This window comes from Pollachius pollachius, assembly GCF_949987615.1.
Source record: "Pollachius pollachius genome assembly, chromosome: 6".
Classification (NCBI taxonomy): domain Eukaryota; kingdom Metazoa; phylum Chordata; class Actinopteri; order Gadiformes; family Gadidae; genus Pollachius; species Pollachius pollachius.
Genome location: NC_136939.1, coordinates 15,312,556 through 15,329,789, shown reverse-complemented (window position 1 = coordinate 15,329,789; position 17,234 = coordinate 15,312,556). Strand labels below are relative to the sequence as shown.

At 42.0% G+C, this 17,234-nt stretch overlaps 2 protein-coding genes across 2 annotated transcripts; one reads left to right on the top strand and one right to left on the bottom strand.

Moving 5' to 3' along the window:
- Positions 1–1,060: 1,060 nt before the first annotated feature.
- tmigd1 (transmembrane and immunoglobulin domain containing 1) lies at positions 1,061–7,788 on the bottom strand (the record flags this gene model as incomplete). The annotated part of the gene is made up of 6 exons (XM_079739064.1): positions 1,061–1,072; positions 1,177–1,280; positions 1,467–1,751; positions 2,071–2,352; positions 2,751–2,834; positions 7,647–7,788. 6 exons carry the CDS (start codon positions 7,786–7,788, stop codon positions 1,061–1,063), a joined length of 909 nt encoding a protein of 302 aa, XP_079595190.1.
- Positions 7,789–9,580: 1,792 nt separating this feature from the next.
- Positions 9,581–16,960, top strand: slc47a1 (solute carrier family 47 member 1; the record flags this gene model as incomplete). The annotated part of the gene is made up of 17 exons (XM_079739063.1): positions 9,581–9,892; positions 10,086–10,187; positions 10,543–10,611; positions 11,297–11,445; positions 11,740–11,782; positions 12,085–12,129; positions 12,657–12,754; positions 13,321–13,418; positions 13,721–13,834; positions 14,222–14,289; positions 14,746–14,854; positions 15,029–15,104; positions 15,195–15,264; positions 15,404–15,536; positions 15,803–15,897; positions 16,043–16,132; positions 16,610–16,960. 17 exons carry the CDS (start codon positions 9,581–9,583, stop codon positions 16,958–16,960), a joined length of 2,022 nt encoding a protein of 673 aa, XP_079595189.1.
- Positions 16,961–17,234: the final 274 nt, after the last annotated feature.

Here is a 17,234-nt window from a genome sequence, read left to right as displayed (position 1 = left end):
TGGTTTTAATGTATTTTAGTACCCTACCAACTGCACCTATCTTATGCACTAGTAAATCAGAATACTAGAGCTTGTAAATTGTTTGATACAGTTTGTTCAAGGGAGTAAAACTAATCCAAAAAGTTCTGCCTGTGTCATGAAATTAGAGCTCCTATAATTTATAGGCCAAATTATTATCCCAGTAAAGGCCAAAGCATCGGCAATGGCTACAGCAGCAGATGCAATCAAAATCAATGAATCGGAACGACTGAAGTCATTAAAGTAATACTCTCAGTGTGAAATGACATAAAAAATCAGTGTGTAATATAGTGTTTGCCATGGCAGGGATGTTAAATGTTCTCTAGTGTTGATGGGATTAGCTGGCAGAAGCAGGAAATGACATTGTCAGACACGTACTACCTTATCAGTCTCTGCTCATGACACATCCTTTCACAAGGCACTCGTGTTCTCACTCCAGTTTATGAGAAAGTGTTAAACGTTTTTTATTGTTTGAACATAATGATCCTAACCTTGATGTCAACCTTTGAAAGGCACCGAAGTTTACAGGCATTTATGTATCTGTAAGAAGAAGTTATGCTGTGTGTGTGTGTGTGTGTGTGTGTGTGTGTGTGTGTGTGTGTGTGTGTGTGTGTGCGTGTGTGTGTGTGTGTGTGTGTGTTTGTGTGCATGTGATTGTGTGTGAGAGAGAGTGTGTATGTGTGTGAGTTCTGTGTATGTACTTCATGTTCATTTATGTTCTACGCATATCTTATCGAAAGTGAATTTGTAACATGGGGTTAATAATCTCTACCAGTTTGGAGAGTCAGGAGTTAAAGTTTAATTTACATCCAAAATGAAACAATAAAAATACAATGTCTAACCAATTGCAATATAGTACCTTTTACATTTTTTTAAAATACAGGCATAATCCAGATTTCAATCACCTCATACAAGGCAACATCTCAAGGTTTCATTTTCCAAACGTTTATAATTAAATACAGTATAAAATATAACCTTTACACAGAATTCTCATGAATACAATAACAGGCACCTGCTTGGAGGGGTTCCACATGTAGGGCCTTCACTTGAAGCACTGTCAACAGAAAAACAAAAGCGATATGTGGTTGAACATTTGTGTGGGGTGTGGTTACTGATCTAAGCATCGTGTGTTGCAGGTCCTGTGTGTTTGCGTCTTACCTTGGCAATCTTCTTTCTTCGTGAGAAAATGGCCAGAAGTATTGTGAGGAAGACTACCACGAGGCCAGCCACCATCGGCATCAGAGGGAACTTGATGGTCCTTTCTAGGAAGTGAGGAAAGAACATTTTAGGACCATTCTGTCCTTTTTAGTTCACAACTATTGTATCCTGCCGTTACAGCAGAAACGTCTTGAGTGAAATTAACACACACAACTAACACAACACATCAATATGCAGAAATTCAAAGGCAAAAATGCAGTTCAGATAACTTTGAAGAGAGGTAAACAGACCTTTGACATCAACATTGAAGGTTCGCCTTTGTTTTCCATGTTTGTGCGAATTTGTTTCACATATGTACGTTCCCCGGTGCAGATCCATGTCCAAATTGTTCACCGTCAGCTTGCTCGTGAAGCCGTCATTGGTCATTATGACTTTGCCAGTGGTGTGCTCCAGTTGGGTTCCATTGAACTCCCATGACACTATCACAGCAGGGTTGGCATACATGTCACACAGCAGCACCAGAGTCTCCTGTTCCTCCATGGTATGATTCTCACTGCCATTTGTCCTGGAGGCATCTGGAGAGCACAGTCGGATAGCTTGGCTTGGGTGGTCTAACGACTGATGACTGACATAAATCGTGGTCAATAGAGGCCTATCTTTCATTGAGGTTTGCTCAGAAGATTTAAAAAACCTCAATTCAAACTGAAAATGCTTTTAGTAAACAACGAATGCTGAACTGCAAATGCTGTAAGATTAAAAAAGCTAAACAGAACATGTAATTTGTTCACGATGCTAAAATGGGACACAATAAGCTCATGATTCAAAATAAGTGGCTCATTATTCTGAACAACATGCTATAGACTGATGATGCTTACAGCTCCATGTGTGACTTACAGGTGACGTTCAGGGTCACTGAGTCTTTCAAAGTGGTGTCATTCTTCCTCTGGCAGGTAAAAATAGCGCCGTTGTCTTCGTGTGTCAGAGGTGTCACACAGATGGAGCTGTTATCACCCCGGTTATTGTTCTCCAGCTTCACCAGAGCATTGTTTCTCAGCCACATCAGCTCCATGTCAGTCCCAGCGGCAGTCTTGTGCCGGCAGATCAGAGACACGGTGCCATTCAGCTTCATCTCAATTAGCTGCTGATCACTACCTGGAACAGACTCAATACGCACACCTTGGTGTGTATGGAGTGAGAAATAAGAATGGTTGACATGCATGTATCATGATATGTTCCTTGGATAAAGGCATAGGGCAAATGATAAAATAGTAATAAATACATTTCTTATTGTACGTCCTGGCACTTGTACATTGCATTTATTCAAGGTACTTAATTGTGTAGCACCTACAGTAGCTGCTATCTTTGCTTTACACGGGGAATGGGTTAGCCTAGCGATTGTAATACTTGCACTTGGTTCTATGAACATCTTTACTGTACCGACAGCGATATATTGTTTCACTTCTTATGACAAATGTACTTATTGTAACAAATGCACTTATTGTAAGTCGCTTTGGATAAAAGCATCTGCTAAATGCCCTAAATGTAAATGTCTTAGGAGATCTGTCAATAGTCACCTGATGTCTGCATTACACAGAGGACCACAGCATGGAGAAGCAAGGTCCTTGATATTGTTGTCATTTTGATGAACCACGACCGGCCTGGGGAGAAACACATGCGCAATGACACACACACACACACACACATACACACACACACACACACACATACACACACACACACACACACACACACACACACACACACACACAGAGGCACATGCATAGGCCCAGCAACACACACACACACACACACACACACACACACACACACACACACACACACACACACACACAGAGGCACATGCATAGGACCAGCAACACACACACACACACACACACACACACAAACACACACACACACAGAGACACACAAAGACACACACATAAATATTGATACATTGAGTAATCACAGATATCCAATGTGTACATATTTATTAACAATATACAATTTAGGCTATGATAATGTGTGTTATTGAAGCTGCCTTTCTTGTTCCATTTCCGAGCATAATCACAGCTCATTTCTTTCTCTAAATTGATGCCGGTAATCCTATTCTTTGATGTCCATAGTGGCTCCTGGCCCCTTTCATGAAAGGCAAAAAGTTAACATTTGTTGTTTTCACTCATTGATTGCTTTTGATTTATCAATCAACATTAATTGAAGCTTTTGTAAATTTTATTTCCTAAGTTGAATACACCTTGGACCTCGGTCTATTCTTTATTGTAGCAGTAAAACAATAGCCACGTGATTTCAAGAATTTAGTTTTACACGCTTACACGCACACTTTTACATGCTTGCTGAACGTCCTCACGTTCCAGCGTCAACGTAAATCAATGAGACCAACTGAAAACGAAGCCGGTATGAAACTAAAACTGTGATGCTGAATAAAGTTTAAATTATATCAAAATTCCTTTTGGATATTATTGAAGATACAAGTGTGTAGATTTGTTAAATGGTTTGAACGAAGGTAAACGGTTGAAAAATTATTGAGTTACTATGTCTTAAGAAGTAGGAGTGTCAGAATGGCTAGACGTCTTCAATGAAAACAGCTGAAAACAAAGCCGGTATGAAACTTAGACTCTGATTCTGAAGAAAGTTTAACTGATATCGAAATTCCATTTAGATATTATTGGTGTGTAAGTGTGTAGATTTGTTAAATGGTTAGAACGAAGATAAACGGTTGAAAATTGATTTAGTTACGTCTTAAACATTGAAGTACCAGATACCAAAAAGATAGTATTTTATAAGTAGAATATCTTAAAAAGTATAAAATATTAAAAATAAATCGGAAAAGAAGCAAGCGATTCCAAGCTATTTTGAATATTTTAAGAGTCTCTATGTGAAAAATTGAGGAAGGAGATAGGTCCCAAAGTTTGTAGAGAATAATAAAGAGGAAATTTAGAAATAGAGAAAGAACAAAACTTATGAATAACAAATGTTATGCCCTGCATGCAGCACTCACCTAATATCTAAGAAACTTAATATAGGATAATTTAATGTTTTTGGATCACCTGACCTAGTGTTTGTTTAGTTTTCAAATCGTTTTTTTTTGCATTCCACAAATGTTGGACTCTTCGTGCATCTTTTAAAGAAATACATATTCTTAATCATTATTCAAATACATTTTTATATATGATATGTATATCTATATTACAAACTTAAAGAATAAGTACTTTAAATTATACAAAGTAATTATTCAAAGACAACCATAGTCTAAGAGGAAGCTAAAAGTATACTTACCAAAAAATTGTAAAAATACTCTTCTCTTGTTCGTCTCGGGATTGTTGCTGTCGAGCTCTGTGAGGTTTTTATAGGCACCAACTCCTAGGCTTTTAACAGATTTTCAAACATTCAGTCTTTCCTTTTCCCATCATCAACCCCTCCTCTATCATTCCTCATTATGACCCACTTTTAATGTGCACATTAAAAGAGCCAGGCCCTTTTTTATTGGCTGAAATGGCCTTGGGAGTGTGTCAGCATGACGAGGAAGAATATATATTGGAGACGCAGTGCGATGTGAAAGAAAAGGTGTGAGTAATGGACAGCGTTAGACAGTGCTGTACAGTCTTGGGTTTGATGACAGTGTTACAGTAATATTGCTAGACATTAACTGTCAGGGCTTCCAATGAGGACAGTGATAGATTCTTGTCTTGTTGATAGTGTTGGACAGGGCCTAATTTGAAGAAAGTGCTGGTCAGTGTTGGAAGATTTTGTGTCAGATAATGTTGGACCGTGTGGCGCTTACTAATACCATTGAGAAGAATTAATCAATAAACAATATGATGGCAAAAATGATTCAAATCTGAATTTCAGCTTTAATGAAAAGACTGTAAACAGGCCAACGATTAAATGCACAATTATGTTTTACTTTTGAAACTGAAGTAATTTAATATAATAATAATATTATAATATTATCTATAAAAAATCTTGAAAACAATGTAATGAACTTTATTCTGTGCTTTTATGCAGATGAAACCATTATGTATTGTTCACTTCTTCACTGTCAACCTTTGAACATGTACACACTGCTGTTTATTTGGTTAAACAATGCATATTTACTTTAAAGCTTGTCCTAAGTGCATGCAAAACCAAGCTCACGCTCAAAACCCAGGCTTGCAAGAGAGTGCCATCCTGCAGGGGAAGTAGATTGAAAAGGCAGACTCCTACCAAGGCTGTAGCCATGGAGTCGACACTGGGGGGAACACAATATGCAGAGTGGTCCGGGGGTCCTCCCCCCAGAATGTTCTCTTCTCCCCTTCTCTCCAGGACTGGTTGTACTTGGAATATCTGACTATCGGACTATGACACCAAAATAACAAGGACCCTCTAACACTAACCCTTTTAATGCGCTTCTTTAAAAATAGGATATACACAGAATAACAAAACATATCTATTCTTTAAATCAGTCCTAACTATTCTTTACTATTACCCGTCTCCTCAAAGACATAGCTCTATGTTAGTGTCTTTGCTCTTTCCTAATCCTAAATGCTAATTTACTCTGCTCTCTTCTCCACCTCTTGCGTCTCTACATGTCTCTCAATATCTCTTGTGTCCTGGTAACATATATATTAAGTTTGTCTTTGATTATCTACATAGATATTTCACAAACAAAATCAAACATACCTCAGGACACCCATAAACTTCTCTCAGTAAGTAGCTACTTTTTTATGGCTTCAGAGCTATGATTAAATTAGTGTCACATGTGATAAACTGTCAGTGCATACGTTATTTTTTTTCTGCTTTGGTCTGCTTTCCTATCTTCTCTCCTGCTCTCCAGACATAGTTTCTCCTCTCCTTTCTTCTGCTGACCTCTTCTCTCCAGTCATCTCTTCTCCCCAGGTCTCCCCTCCCCTCCCCTCCTCCCCAGGTCTCCCCTCCCCTCCTCTCCTCTCCTCTCCGGGTCTCCCCTCCCCTCCCCTCCTCCCCAGGTCTCCCCTCCTCTCCTCTCCCCCCCAGGTATCCCCCCTCTCCTCCCCTCTACAGGTCTATCCTCCTCTCCTCCCCATGTCTCCTCTCCTCCTCAGGTCTCCTCTCCTCTCCTCTCCAGCCTCCCCTCCTCTCCTCTCCCCACCAGGTATCCCCCCTCTCCTCTCCTCTACAGGTCTCTCTTCCTCTCCTCTCCTCCCCATGTCCCCTCTCCCCCCTCTCCCATCCTCTTCCCTCCTCTCCTCCCCTCTACAGGTCTATCCTCCTCTCCTCTCCCCCCTCTCCCCCCTCTCCCATCCTCTCCCCTCCTCTCCTCCCCTCTACAGGTCTCTCCTGCTGTCAACTTCATCTTCTTCCCTTTTGAGGCTGCTCAAAAACCTGACGAATGTCACTGCCCTCCCTCCTTATGAGGTCTCCCACTGGAAATCAATGCTGACTGTAATAGAAATCGTCCATCATCCTCTTTTTTGGTCACTTGGTGAATGTGTGGCTAATTATATTTAAATACATAACTATTTTATTTATTTAAAAGTAATAAAATAGAGAGATAGTAAAGTGTTTGACAAAACCCACAGCAGTCAAGCACTGACCTCTGCTGGGTTACGGTAACACCACTTGGACAGACGACGCTCAGAACTGCTGTGCCCCGTAATACTAAAACCGGTAGCATTAATAATGGCAAAAGTTTAGTTATGATTATGATTACATTTGTATATACATATAATAATTTTGGCCCTGACTCCTACAAATACAGGTTTCGGTATAGATGTTTACTGTCTTTTAATGAACACATTCTAAATAAAGAAATTCAAGCAAATTGTTTTTTTATCACTTAGAAGTACATCCGTTTTTTCTACTGTTTCAAGAATAAAAACTTATTTCTGCTACTTTTATGCTATTCTTCTATTACTGCAACATTAAAGTCATTTTATGCATATCTGGTGAAAGACTGTGGATGGTGGATTTGATTTATCACCATGGTATACTGAGGTTCATTATTAATGCAAATGCTCTGACACATCCCTGGGCCTTCTATCGTCGGCCCGCCCTCTCTAGGCAGGCCCAGGCTAAGTCACTTGATGATTTTTTATTGAGAAAGATCTTCTTCTTACCAACATATGTATCCACCTATCTATCTAGCTTTGTATTGTGATTATAGTCGCCATCACTTTCTCTTTTTATCTGTTCCAAGATTAAAAAAAGAGTGAGGGAAAGAATCGTTCGACTACCTGGAACTTGCTTCAAACTGAACTTAAAATGAAGACTTTCTTAAAATGTTTCAAAACTAAATTAATGTTTATCTATTATCCCTGATGCTGGTTTTACAATTAATAAAAAAAATTAATCTTTTTGGTCCAAGATACAAGAACAATACAAGAAAATATGAATCAAAAAATATATAAAAAACAGAACAAAGAATAACATTGAGGTTTTTTTCATTAAAACCCTCTGGTTAATCCAGGATGAAGACTATAAGTCACCCGTACGTGAGTACAGAACCAGACCAAAGCAGTGAGTTCTTGTGAGCTTGTGTAAAAGCTTGTTGTAGCTTGGACCATTAGTCCCATGAGAAAGGAAATGGCCAATAACCTTCCAACAAAAAGAAGAAAACATCATGCACTGGGTCATGGGTTTAAATGGACATTCAGGTAATGACAAGGGAAAATATAATGCTTCCCTCTCGCTCTGTATTCTCTGTTTACGACTATGTTTGCAAGTGTGTGAGATGCATTTGTGTGTGTATCTGCGTTATATCTGTGTTAAAGAGTCAGTTTTTGTATATTTGTGTGTGTTTGCGTGCTTTTATTTCTTTGTGTGTTTCTTCGTTTGTGTGTGTGTGCACAGGTATGCGTGCGTGTGTGTGTTGACTTTGTGTGTGCGCCAGTATTTGCTCATACCCACTAGAAAAAGCACGGGCATGATAAAAGAGAGGAGTACAGATATTGATAAGGAAGGCCGGAGCTAGGGCAGACACTGTATATCAGCCCTCAATAATCCGACATTTAAAGTAACTCTTTCATGTGATATATTTGTTGTGCACCCTTGATTCTCTGAAGTGAATGAATGCATTAAATCAATATGTTGAAGAACGAATATCATTTATTAATTTTGTAACTGGATTTTAACATAATCGATATTATAGCATCCATGTCATGGACACACATTACCACACACCTAACATAAACTAATTAAGATAACAATAATGACATTTGATGTTGATTGGTCAGCCCTGGAAAGAAGCACTTAATACCTGTAGAAATTATAGGTGCTGTTTGCATAAAAATTCCAGAGAAAACAGTCCTTCGCACCTTAACGAACTTGGAAAAAAACTCTCAGCAACCTCATAAAATTACTCTGATGAAGGAACAAAAGGCATAATCCCTTTACATTTAAGTTGAATTGTTAAGTAAACACATCCATTCGTACAGCTTACTGAATGAATGGCTGAAAACATCAAACATTATTTAGAGCTATAACACGACAATACTTTACTTCATGTAGTTGTTGGATTTTGGTTAAGGTTGTGAACCCTGTACAACCTTCCCCGATTACGATGAGACAATTTGTTCTTTCACCAAGCTACTTCTATACACACTTCAGTCCGATCAAAGGTTGGCCACATTTCCATTAACCATTAACACACATCCAAGTCTGTACCTAGATGGATCATACACATCTATGTAAACAACGATGGTTGAGTTGTAATGACAGATAGCTGCTCTGTCCCCTCTATGTTCTGAGAGCTAAGGTGATGTTGTTACTGGATATCCCCTGAACAGTGATCCAATCAGTTCAATTGACTGATTGACTGAATGCTGAATAAGTGTGGTAAATATCTCAGATCCGGAGGAGGATGTTATTGTATGTACGCACACACAAGCACAAACAAACAGACACACACACACACACACACACACACACACACACACACACACATACACACACACACACACACACACACACACACACACACACACACACAGGTAACACCGTATTGTGTAAGCGGACTTGCACATAAATACTGAGAACATGTGCTAAATGCCTACACATTCACGTTCTACACAGCCAACAAGCCCTCATCAACTCTTTGGTGTTCTTGAGCCAAGGAATTCCAAAGTCTACAGGGTTAATCTTGTGTTAGCTGGATTTCTCAGTGGAGTCGCCTCTCTGTCCTCATTAGTCCCCTGTTTCTTGGTGGTCTAGTTTCCTCCCTCTCAGTGTTTGGACCGTTGATCATTAGACTGGGAGCAGGGCATTTCACAACAAGCTCATGGATTAACAGCACGTGCCGAACCCCCTCCTTCCTTCTCTCATTTCTCACTCACCTTCAGTCTCTTTTCATTTTCTTCATACTGTCCCTCTCTCCGCTCTACTTTCTTCTCTCCTCCTCCTGTCTCCTTCTCTATCCCCGCAGGTCTGAATGGAGAAGTCTGGAATCCAGGAACCAGCCACCTTCATGCCACCAGCCGGGGCAGGTTCAGGGCCAGGTTCCGGGGCAGGTTCCGGGGCAGGTTCAGGGCCAGGTTCCGGGGCAGGTTCAGGGCCAGGTTCAGGGCCAGGTTCTGGGCCAGGTCCCGGGGCAGGTTTGGTCGCTTCTAAGACACTGAAGGAGGACGAGGCGATAGCGGCGGCTATGAACTCCAAACTGTTTGGATGTAGGATGATGAGGAGGCTGATACCCCTGGCCTACAGAGCAGAACTGTACCATGTACTGAGGCTGTCCGGGCCCATGGTGAGTAGAGGTCCATGCACAAGGACTTTGCATTCATTGATATCACCATGCATTCACTGATATGGTTTTGAATCTCTTCCCTATGACCTAGCCAAGCTCCACAGGTTGAAGATGGGATGCAGCTGCTGAGCCGTGGTGGTATGGTTGGCCTGAGTGAAACCTTCCTGCATCTTTTGTTTTTCTGTGACTGCAGCTTGTGTCTCGGATCCTGAACTTCCTGCTGCCGTTCGTCATCGCCATTTTCTGTGGACATATAGGCAACTCAGAGCTGGCTGGATATGCACTGGCCTCTGCGGTATTTACACTTTCCTGCCTTATTGTTATATTAGATATTTACTTGTGGGGCTGTCGCTTTTGTAGGAAAGAAACTACTAAGAACAGGTTTCCAAACTTAGCTAGATACGAGTGCAGGATTTCGTGAGTGGTTATAGTGTTTATACTAGTGTATTTATCTAATGAAAAAGGAGATGTACATATCACTTTAATTATATTAGACAGAATCTTCCCTCAAGCATTTAAGGAAAAATGTTTCTGTAAGGAGGGTTGGGGGGCGATAGACGGAAATATAGGGGGATTTATAGAGAGATTCTGTGTTCCACTTGGTTTCTGCATCCTCTGAAACCAACAGTTTGTTTCCAACCTGTTCTCAGGTCATCAACGTGACCACGACGTCTACAGGCTACGGCCTGGCTGTGGCCTCTGACACACTCATATCCCAGGTGACCCTAGCATCTACCAAAACCCAATGCTACTCAAACCTATTGTAGCCGGGGGGGTATTCAGTATTTATGCCCTTTAATCATTCTAAACTTGAATTATCGAAGTACACATTTGAGCATTTGTATATTGTTCATTACTATATTTTAAGTTTTACACATTAACGTTAACCTTACACCTGAGAGTGTAAGGTCGACTTTAGTGCACCTATAGTTGGTTATTTCAGTTTAAGTTTTGCTGAAGGCTTTTGGACAAGAACAAACCTAGTTTGTTAGTACATTTTCAGTTTGCTGAGATTAAGAGTAGACCATTCGGTCAACCAAAAACTGGACCAGCACTGAATTTGCATAAGCCTGTTCATTTGCAACAGATTTATGCATAGTCATGATGACAAAGAAATAACTTCTTGAACATTTGATTAATCATTTTTAGCCTACTGTTGTGGCTTTTAGCATGAACACACTGTTTTCAAAAGAGACTTACATAGAATTATCCTAAGACCTATTTCATGCCCAGGGTGCCTTCAGGTAGACAAACACCCTCTGCTCCAGACTATCCCCACCAACCCCCCTTTCATTTACCTTCATCCCTGCGCAAGGTGCTTTCATTTGCCGCTATTCATTTTATCTTAAGCATGGCTAAGCATTGTCTTCTCCACCTCTGACCAGAGTGCTTGACGCGTTGCAGACGTATGGTGCTCATAATCTGAAGCGCGTTGGCAACATCCTGCAGCAGAGCATCCTCATCATGCTGCTCTTCTGCCTGCCCTGCTGGGGGCTGCTGCTCAACACTCAGTCCATACTGCTCCTCCTCGCCCAGGAGGAGCAGGTGGCCAGGTGAGGGCCCTGGGCTCCCCCGGGCATCCATTGGAACAGGACTGCTATTACTGCGTATTAATGAAAATGTAGTAGTAATAATAGTGATAATAATTGTTGGTTGGTGGTGTAAATTGTTGATTGATGGCCGTACAATGATGTGATGATGATGATGATGATGATGAGGATGATGATGATGATATGAGGATGACGAGGATCACCTCATCATCATCATCATCATCATCATCATCATCATCATCATCATCAATGATTTATTTAATGCTGACCCTCTCATGTTTTGTTTGGTTGTTCTAGAATTGCCCAGCAGTATATTCTTTTCTTTCTCCCAGCCATCCCAGTAAGTATACCGGGCGCATTGTCAATGTACTGGACTGACTCTGGGTAACTTTAATGAGTAGATATCTGTAGTGATTTGTAACAGAAGTATCATAGACATGGATCATGAACATGCATCATGGATATGGATCATCAAAGGCTTGCTTTAAAACGGATCGCTAATCATTACCAGTTCATTTATTCATTATTTAATTTAATATATATCGTTATAATCACTGACTTCTGAATATAGATCATTTAATACATGAAATTGAGAATGTAATTTATAGGATTGAAAATCCAAACCTCTCCTCTCTCCTACAGGCTATGTTCCTGCACCAGCTGCAGGTGTCTTACCTTCAGAATCAGGTATAGTTCCTCTATAAAGCTGCAGGTCTCTTACCTTCAGAATCAGGTATAGTTCCTCTATAGAGCTGCAGGTCTCTTACCTTCAGAATCAGGTATAGTTCCCCTATAGAGCTGCAGGTCTCTTACCTTCAGAATCAGGTATAGTTCCTCTATAGAGCTGCAGGTCTATACCTTCAGAATCAGGTATAGTTCCTCTATAGAGCTGCAGGTCTCTTACCTTCAGAATCAGGTATAGTTCCTCTATAGAGCTGCAGGTCTCTTACCTTCAGAATCAGGTATAGTTCCTCTATAGAGCTGCAGGTCTCTTACCTTCAGAATCAGGTATAGTTCCTCTATAGAGCTGCAGGTCTCTTACCTTCAGAATCAGGTATAGTTCCTCTATAGAGCTGCAGGTCTCTCACCTTCAGAATCAGGTATAGTTCCTCTAGAGTTGGAGTAAGTCCCTATGGAGTATAACAATAAAAGTTGATGTGTGTGTGGATTTTGATACATATCCATTTTTTCAATGGTTATTTTTGTGTTGTCAGGGGATCATTCTGCCTCAGATGTACACAGCAGCCGCAGCTAATATAATCAACCTTGGAGTAAACTATGTCTTGATCTTCACCCTCGACATGGGCGTCATGTAGGTGTGCAGTTGTTATACTCTTATTTAGCCTAGCTCCATATGTTAGCTGCATAGCTTAGCACCATAGGTTAGCTGCATATAGCCCCATAGCCTAGCCCCATAGCTTAGCTGCATAGCCTAGCCCTTTAGCAAAGCCACATAGCCTAGCTTCATACCATTTCTACATACACTTGCCCCCTAGCCAAGCTTCATTGTGTAGATGAAAACCCTAGCCCAATAGCTTACTACTCTGATTTTTCCCATAGCCTAGCCCCATAGCTAAGCTGCATTGCAAGTGCCATAGACCAGGTGAATAGCCAAACTAAATTGCCCAGCCACAGAGCTTTTGACTATGACTTTATGTACAAGGGAGCATACACACTGTAATGACAGGACTCTGAAAATGACTTTAGGTTTAGTTTTATAATGGCATTTCTTATTTTATTGTTATAAAAAGCTTGTTGTTGCTGTTGTTATTTTCCCCATTGATGCTTTGAACTGCGTTATTATTTCAATAAAAAAAATAGTTCTTTATGAGTCTTCATGATAGCAGGGGAGATTATTTCAGCTGTGTTTGTTCACAGCGGATCAGCGATAGCAAACAGCCTCTCTCAGATCACCATCTGCCTGCTCTTGTTTGGCTATATCCTGCTGATGGGTCTCCACAAGAAGACATGGGGAGGTACGAACTGAAGGGCTGCTGGTGTGATATGGACAGATCCAGGGGAGTGTCCATGGGGGGGTCAAGGGGTGGCACATGCCCCCCCAAATAATTTTATTGGCCACCCCGAATGTCAATCCTATTAAATCTGGAATATGAATAAAATAAGTCTTATCCAGCCTTAACCTTTGCAACCCCAGGGCCACCACGACTTAACTAGTCTGGTCACGGTGGCCTTATGGTCAGGCCAAGCAAGTTATGTTGGGTCACAGTGTTATACGCGTTCCCCCCTCGTCCTTAATAGATCTGCTCTTTCCTGCTAGGCTGGTCCACTTCCTGTCTGCAGGACTGGGGGTCCTACATGCAGCTGGCCATCCCCAGCACCCTGATGGTCTGGTTTGAGTGGTGGCTCTGGGAGATCGGATGCTTCCTCGCTGGTCAGTGCTCTCAGGGAGTCTTCAATGTAATCACCCGGCTTCTTGCTTGAGCTATGATGACACACAGATTACATTTTTTTTAAGTTGACAACAATGAGAGGGTGATGGAAACCAAGAGCAGACGTCTTGGCCTGTCTAATAATAAGGCGAGAATTAGGAGGATCATGCTTCAGTGTTTGTGCATGTAAAGAGAGAGAGAAAAAGAGACAGAAGGTTAAGACGGTTGATACTTTCCTACATTGACATCAGCATTGCATCAGCCAACAGCTTGTGTAATAACAGTTAGCATGTTTTGCTTCCTTGATAAATTAAAAATTTCTTATTTATAGATACTATTGTGTAGTATATATACTTATATACAACATATTTTCTGGAAATTTTCTGCAGGTACTCTTGGTGAGGTGGACCTGGCTGCACAGCATGTGTTGATGGAGATAGGAGCCATAACATACATGGTACGATACAGCTTTCCCCATTCTATCTAACACTTCCTACATGGTATGATCGTTCCTCACACTATTCAAGCTAACATAGGATCCGCTTTATGTGATTCTATCTAGCAATCTAGCATGCATTGCATGATCCAACATATCCCCATTCTAACTGGCATCTTTGGTCGGTTTCCTTCCCTGTCACCATTTATTACTAAATGGTGCTGCCATTGCTTGAGATTTTGTTCAACCAGAAGCAGATCAAACCATATGGCACTAAACAACTATTAGTATTTTATAACAAAAATAAAGAAAAAAGTCCCCGTTGATTACCAGTTGAGTGATAACCAGCCTTTTTGCATCCAACCATGGCTAGCCACCTATAGGCTAAATTATCCACATTTAGTCACTTCTGCACGGGCTTCACAAACAAGTGGTCATGGCAGCCAGTCTGCTGGTCTAATATAAGGTCCTTCACAGTTCCCTTTAGGCGTCCACGCAGCTGCCTGTGTGCGTGTCGGGAACGCCCTCGGAGCTGGAGACACGAAGCAGGCCTTGGCCTCCTGCAAGGTCACCCTGACGCTGACAGGTAACAAGCACACACACATGCACACGTACATGTATGCATACACACACACACATACAAACACACCCACACCCACCCACACATACAAACACACCCACCCACACACACACACACGTGCACACACACACAACCAATCACACACACATGTACAGGTACTTATGGAGCTGTTTTCCCTAGCCATGATGGCTGGTTTGCAGGGTTTTGTGCTGCTGGGTTCCAAGTCTATGTTGGGATACATATTCACCTCTGATGAGTAAGTTGGACACCTGCATGAATTTATCCCGGTTGCTATACTACTACGCTTCTCATCCTCTGACGTACTATTTCTCTCATCCGCCCACAGATTTATTGTGAGCACAGTCTCCAAAATCCTGACGCTCTACATCTTCCTGCAGTTCTTCGACGCGCTGTTGGTACGTTAGAACACAACAAGATGCCCTCATGCTTTATGAATGAGCCTCTTTATTCCCTATGATGTATCACCTGCAGCCATACTGACATGCAGTGTGTGTGTGTGTGTGTGTTCTTCCACCTCTGCGTATGTGTGTCCAGTGCGTGTGCTCCGGGATCCTGATTGGCGCAGGGCAGCAGAAGACGGCGGCGGTCTCCAACCTGGTGTCCTATTACTGCATCGGCCTGCCCGTCGGGGGGGCTCTGATGCTGGCCACCCACCTGAGGTTACTAGGTGATCCTCAGCCAACGCTGTATTCCATTCTTTACTCTACATCCGTTTGATTTGTTCCGGGGCTCATGGATGTACCCGTGTATTCATGTGTAGCTGTGAAAGTAAGGGAAGAGGTGGCAGTGCCTCTCTTGTACAAAGTGAACTACATCCCTCGTTTTTCTAATTTTTGTGTGTATGTGTGTGTGTGTGTGTGTGTGTGTGTGTATGTATATGTGTATGTGTGTCTGTCGGTATATGTGTATGTGTGCGTGTGTGTGTATTTGTAGGTTGGTGGTTGGGTGTCTTCACAGCTGCGGTCGTGCAGACAACTTTCTTCCTAACACTTATCTATAAACTTAACTGGCAGAAAGTCGCCAAGGAGGTGGGTTCACATGGTGGCTATTTATATACAACTGATTTGCGCTGTAATTTGAATTGAATCCAATAAAATGAAATTTAATATCAAATCATGTTGATGAAATCAACATAAAATGCTTTGGAAATGAGATGAATGCATTTTGTTTCAGGCCCAGATTCGAGCTGGAAAGAGATTGTGTGTGACATCACAGCGCACTTCCAAACCTCTCTTACCAAACATCCCAGACTGTCCAAAAACAGTGAGTATGTGAGAAGCAGATGTGCGTTTCTCAAAATGATCTCCAGAATTTAGTATCTTGCTTTTGTAACAGAGCAAGATACATAAATAGTGAACTGAAAATGAGGGGTGGGTCCAAACCTAAGCAGTGATGTGATTTGATAATTCAGGATCTGATTGGCCAACCTTGCAGAAATTCCTGTTTACCAATTAATAGTAGATCTCAATGACGTTGCAACTGGTTTGGCTGCAGTGCCCGTCTTCTCTGACTGAGCGATAGAATCCCATTAGTTTAAAATTTCTTTCAGAGGAAGTTTTTATAAGAACTCCTAAAACAAGTACAAAACAACGACAGACTCATATCACATTTACATTGAGTCATTTTAAGTAGCTGCATTAGCTTTTATCCAAAGCCATTTACAAGTGAGCCCGAGAACCTTTAAACCATGAAAAGTGGGCCTCTCTGGTCTCTCACGCCCCCCATCCGCGTGTCTTTCAGACCCCGGAGGAGGCCGGGGGGGTGCCCGCAGCGGTCCGGTACAGACCAGTCAGCTCCGGGGAGCAGCCGGAGGGGAAGGACGAGGCCAGCCGGACGGCGGAGATGGAGTCAGCCCCGGCGGTGGCGCCCGTGGCGCTCCTCTCTGGCACCCAGCTGGTGCTGCGGCGGGGGCTGGCCCTGCTGCTGTTGCTGGTCCTCCTGTTCATAGGGATGGCGGCCTACTTCGCTTTCCCGCCCCCGGAGCCCACGGCTCTGCCCGGGGGCAACCTGACCGCGGCCTGGGACGGCAACGCCACCATGACCCCCACTCCGTGGTTGATAAGCAGCGCCGCACCAGAGGCGGCGGTGTAGGGCATTCTCAATGCACTTTTATACATAGAGCAAAGAACAACCCCTTTATTATTTTGTGCAGTAGTTTCTAGTTTCCCAACAATGGTATATGACACCAGCACGCCCCGCCTCCTCCGTATAATTTCAAGACAAGTATTGCCGTATATGTAAAGCTATATATATCTGGTCTTTATTGACACTATTTCACAACATAACGTCGTAAATAAAGGGATTTATACGTTTCTCGTGTCCGTTCTGTTATTAGTATATGTGCGATCTGTTTGTTGTTGCTTTT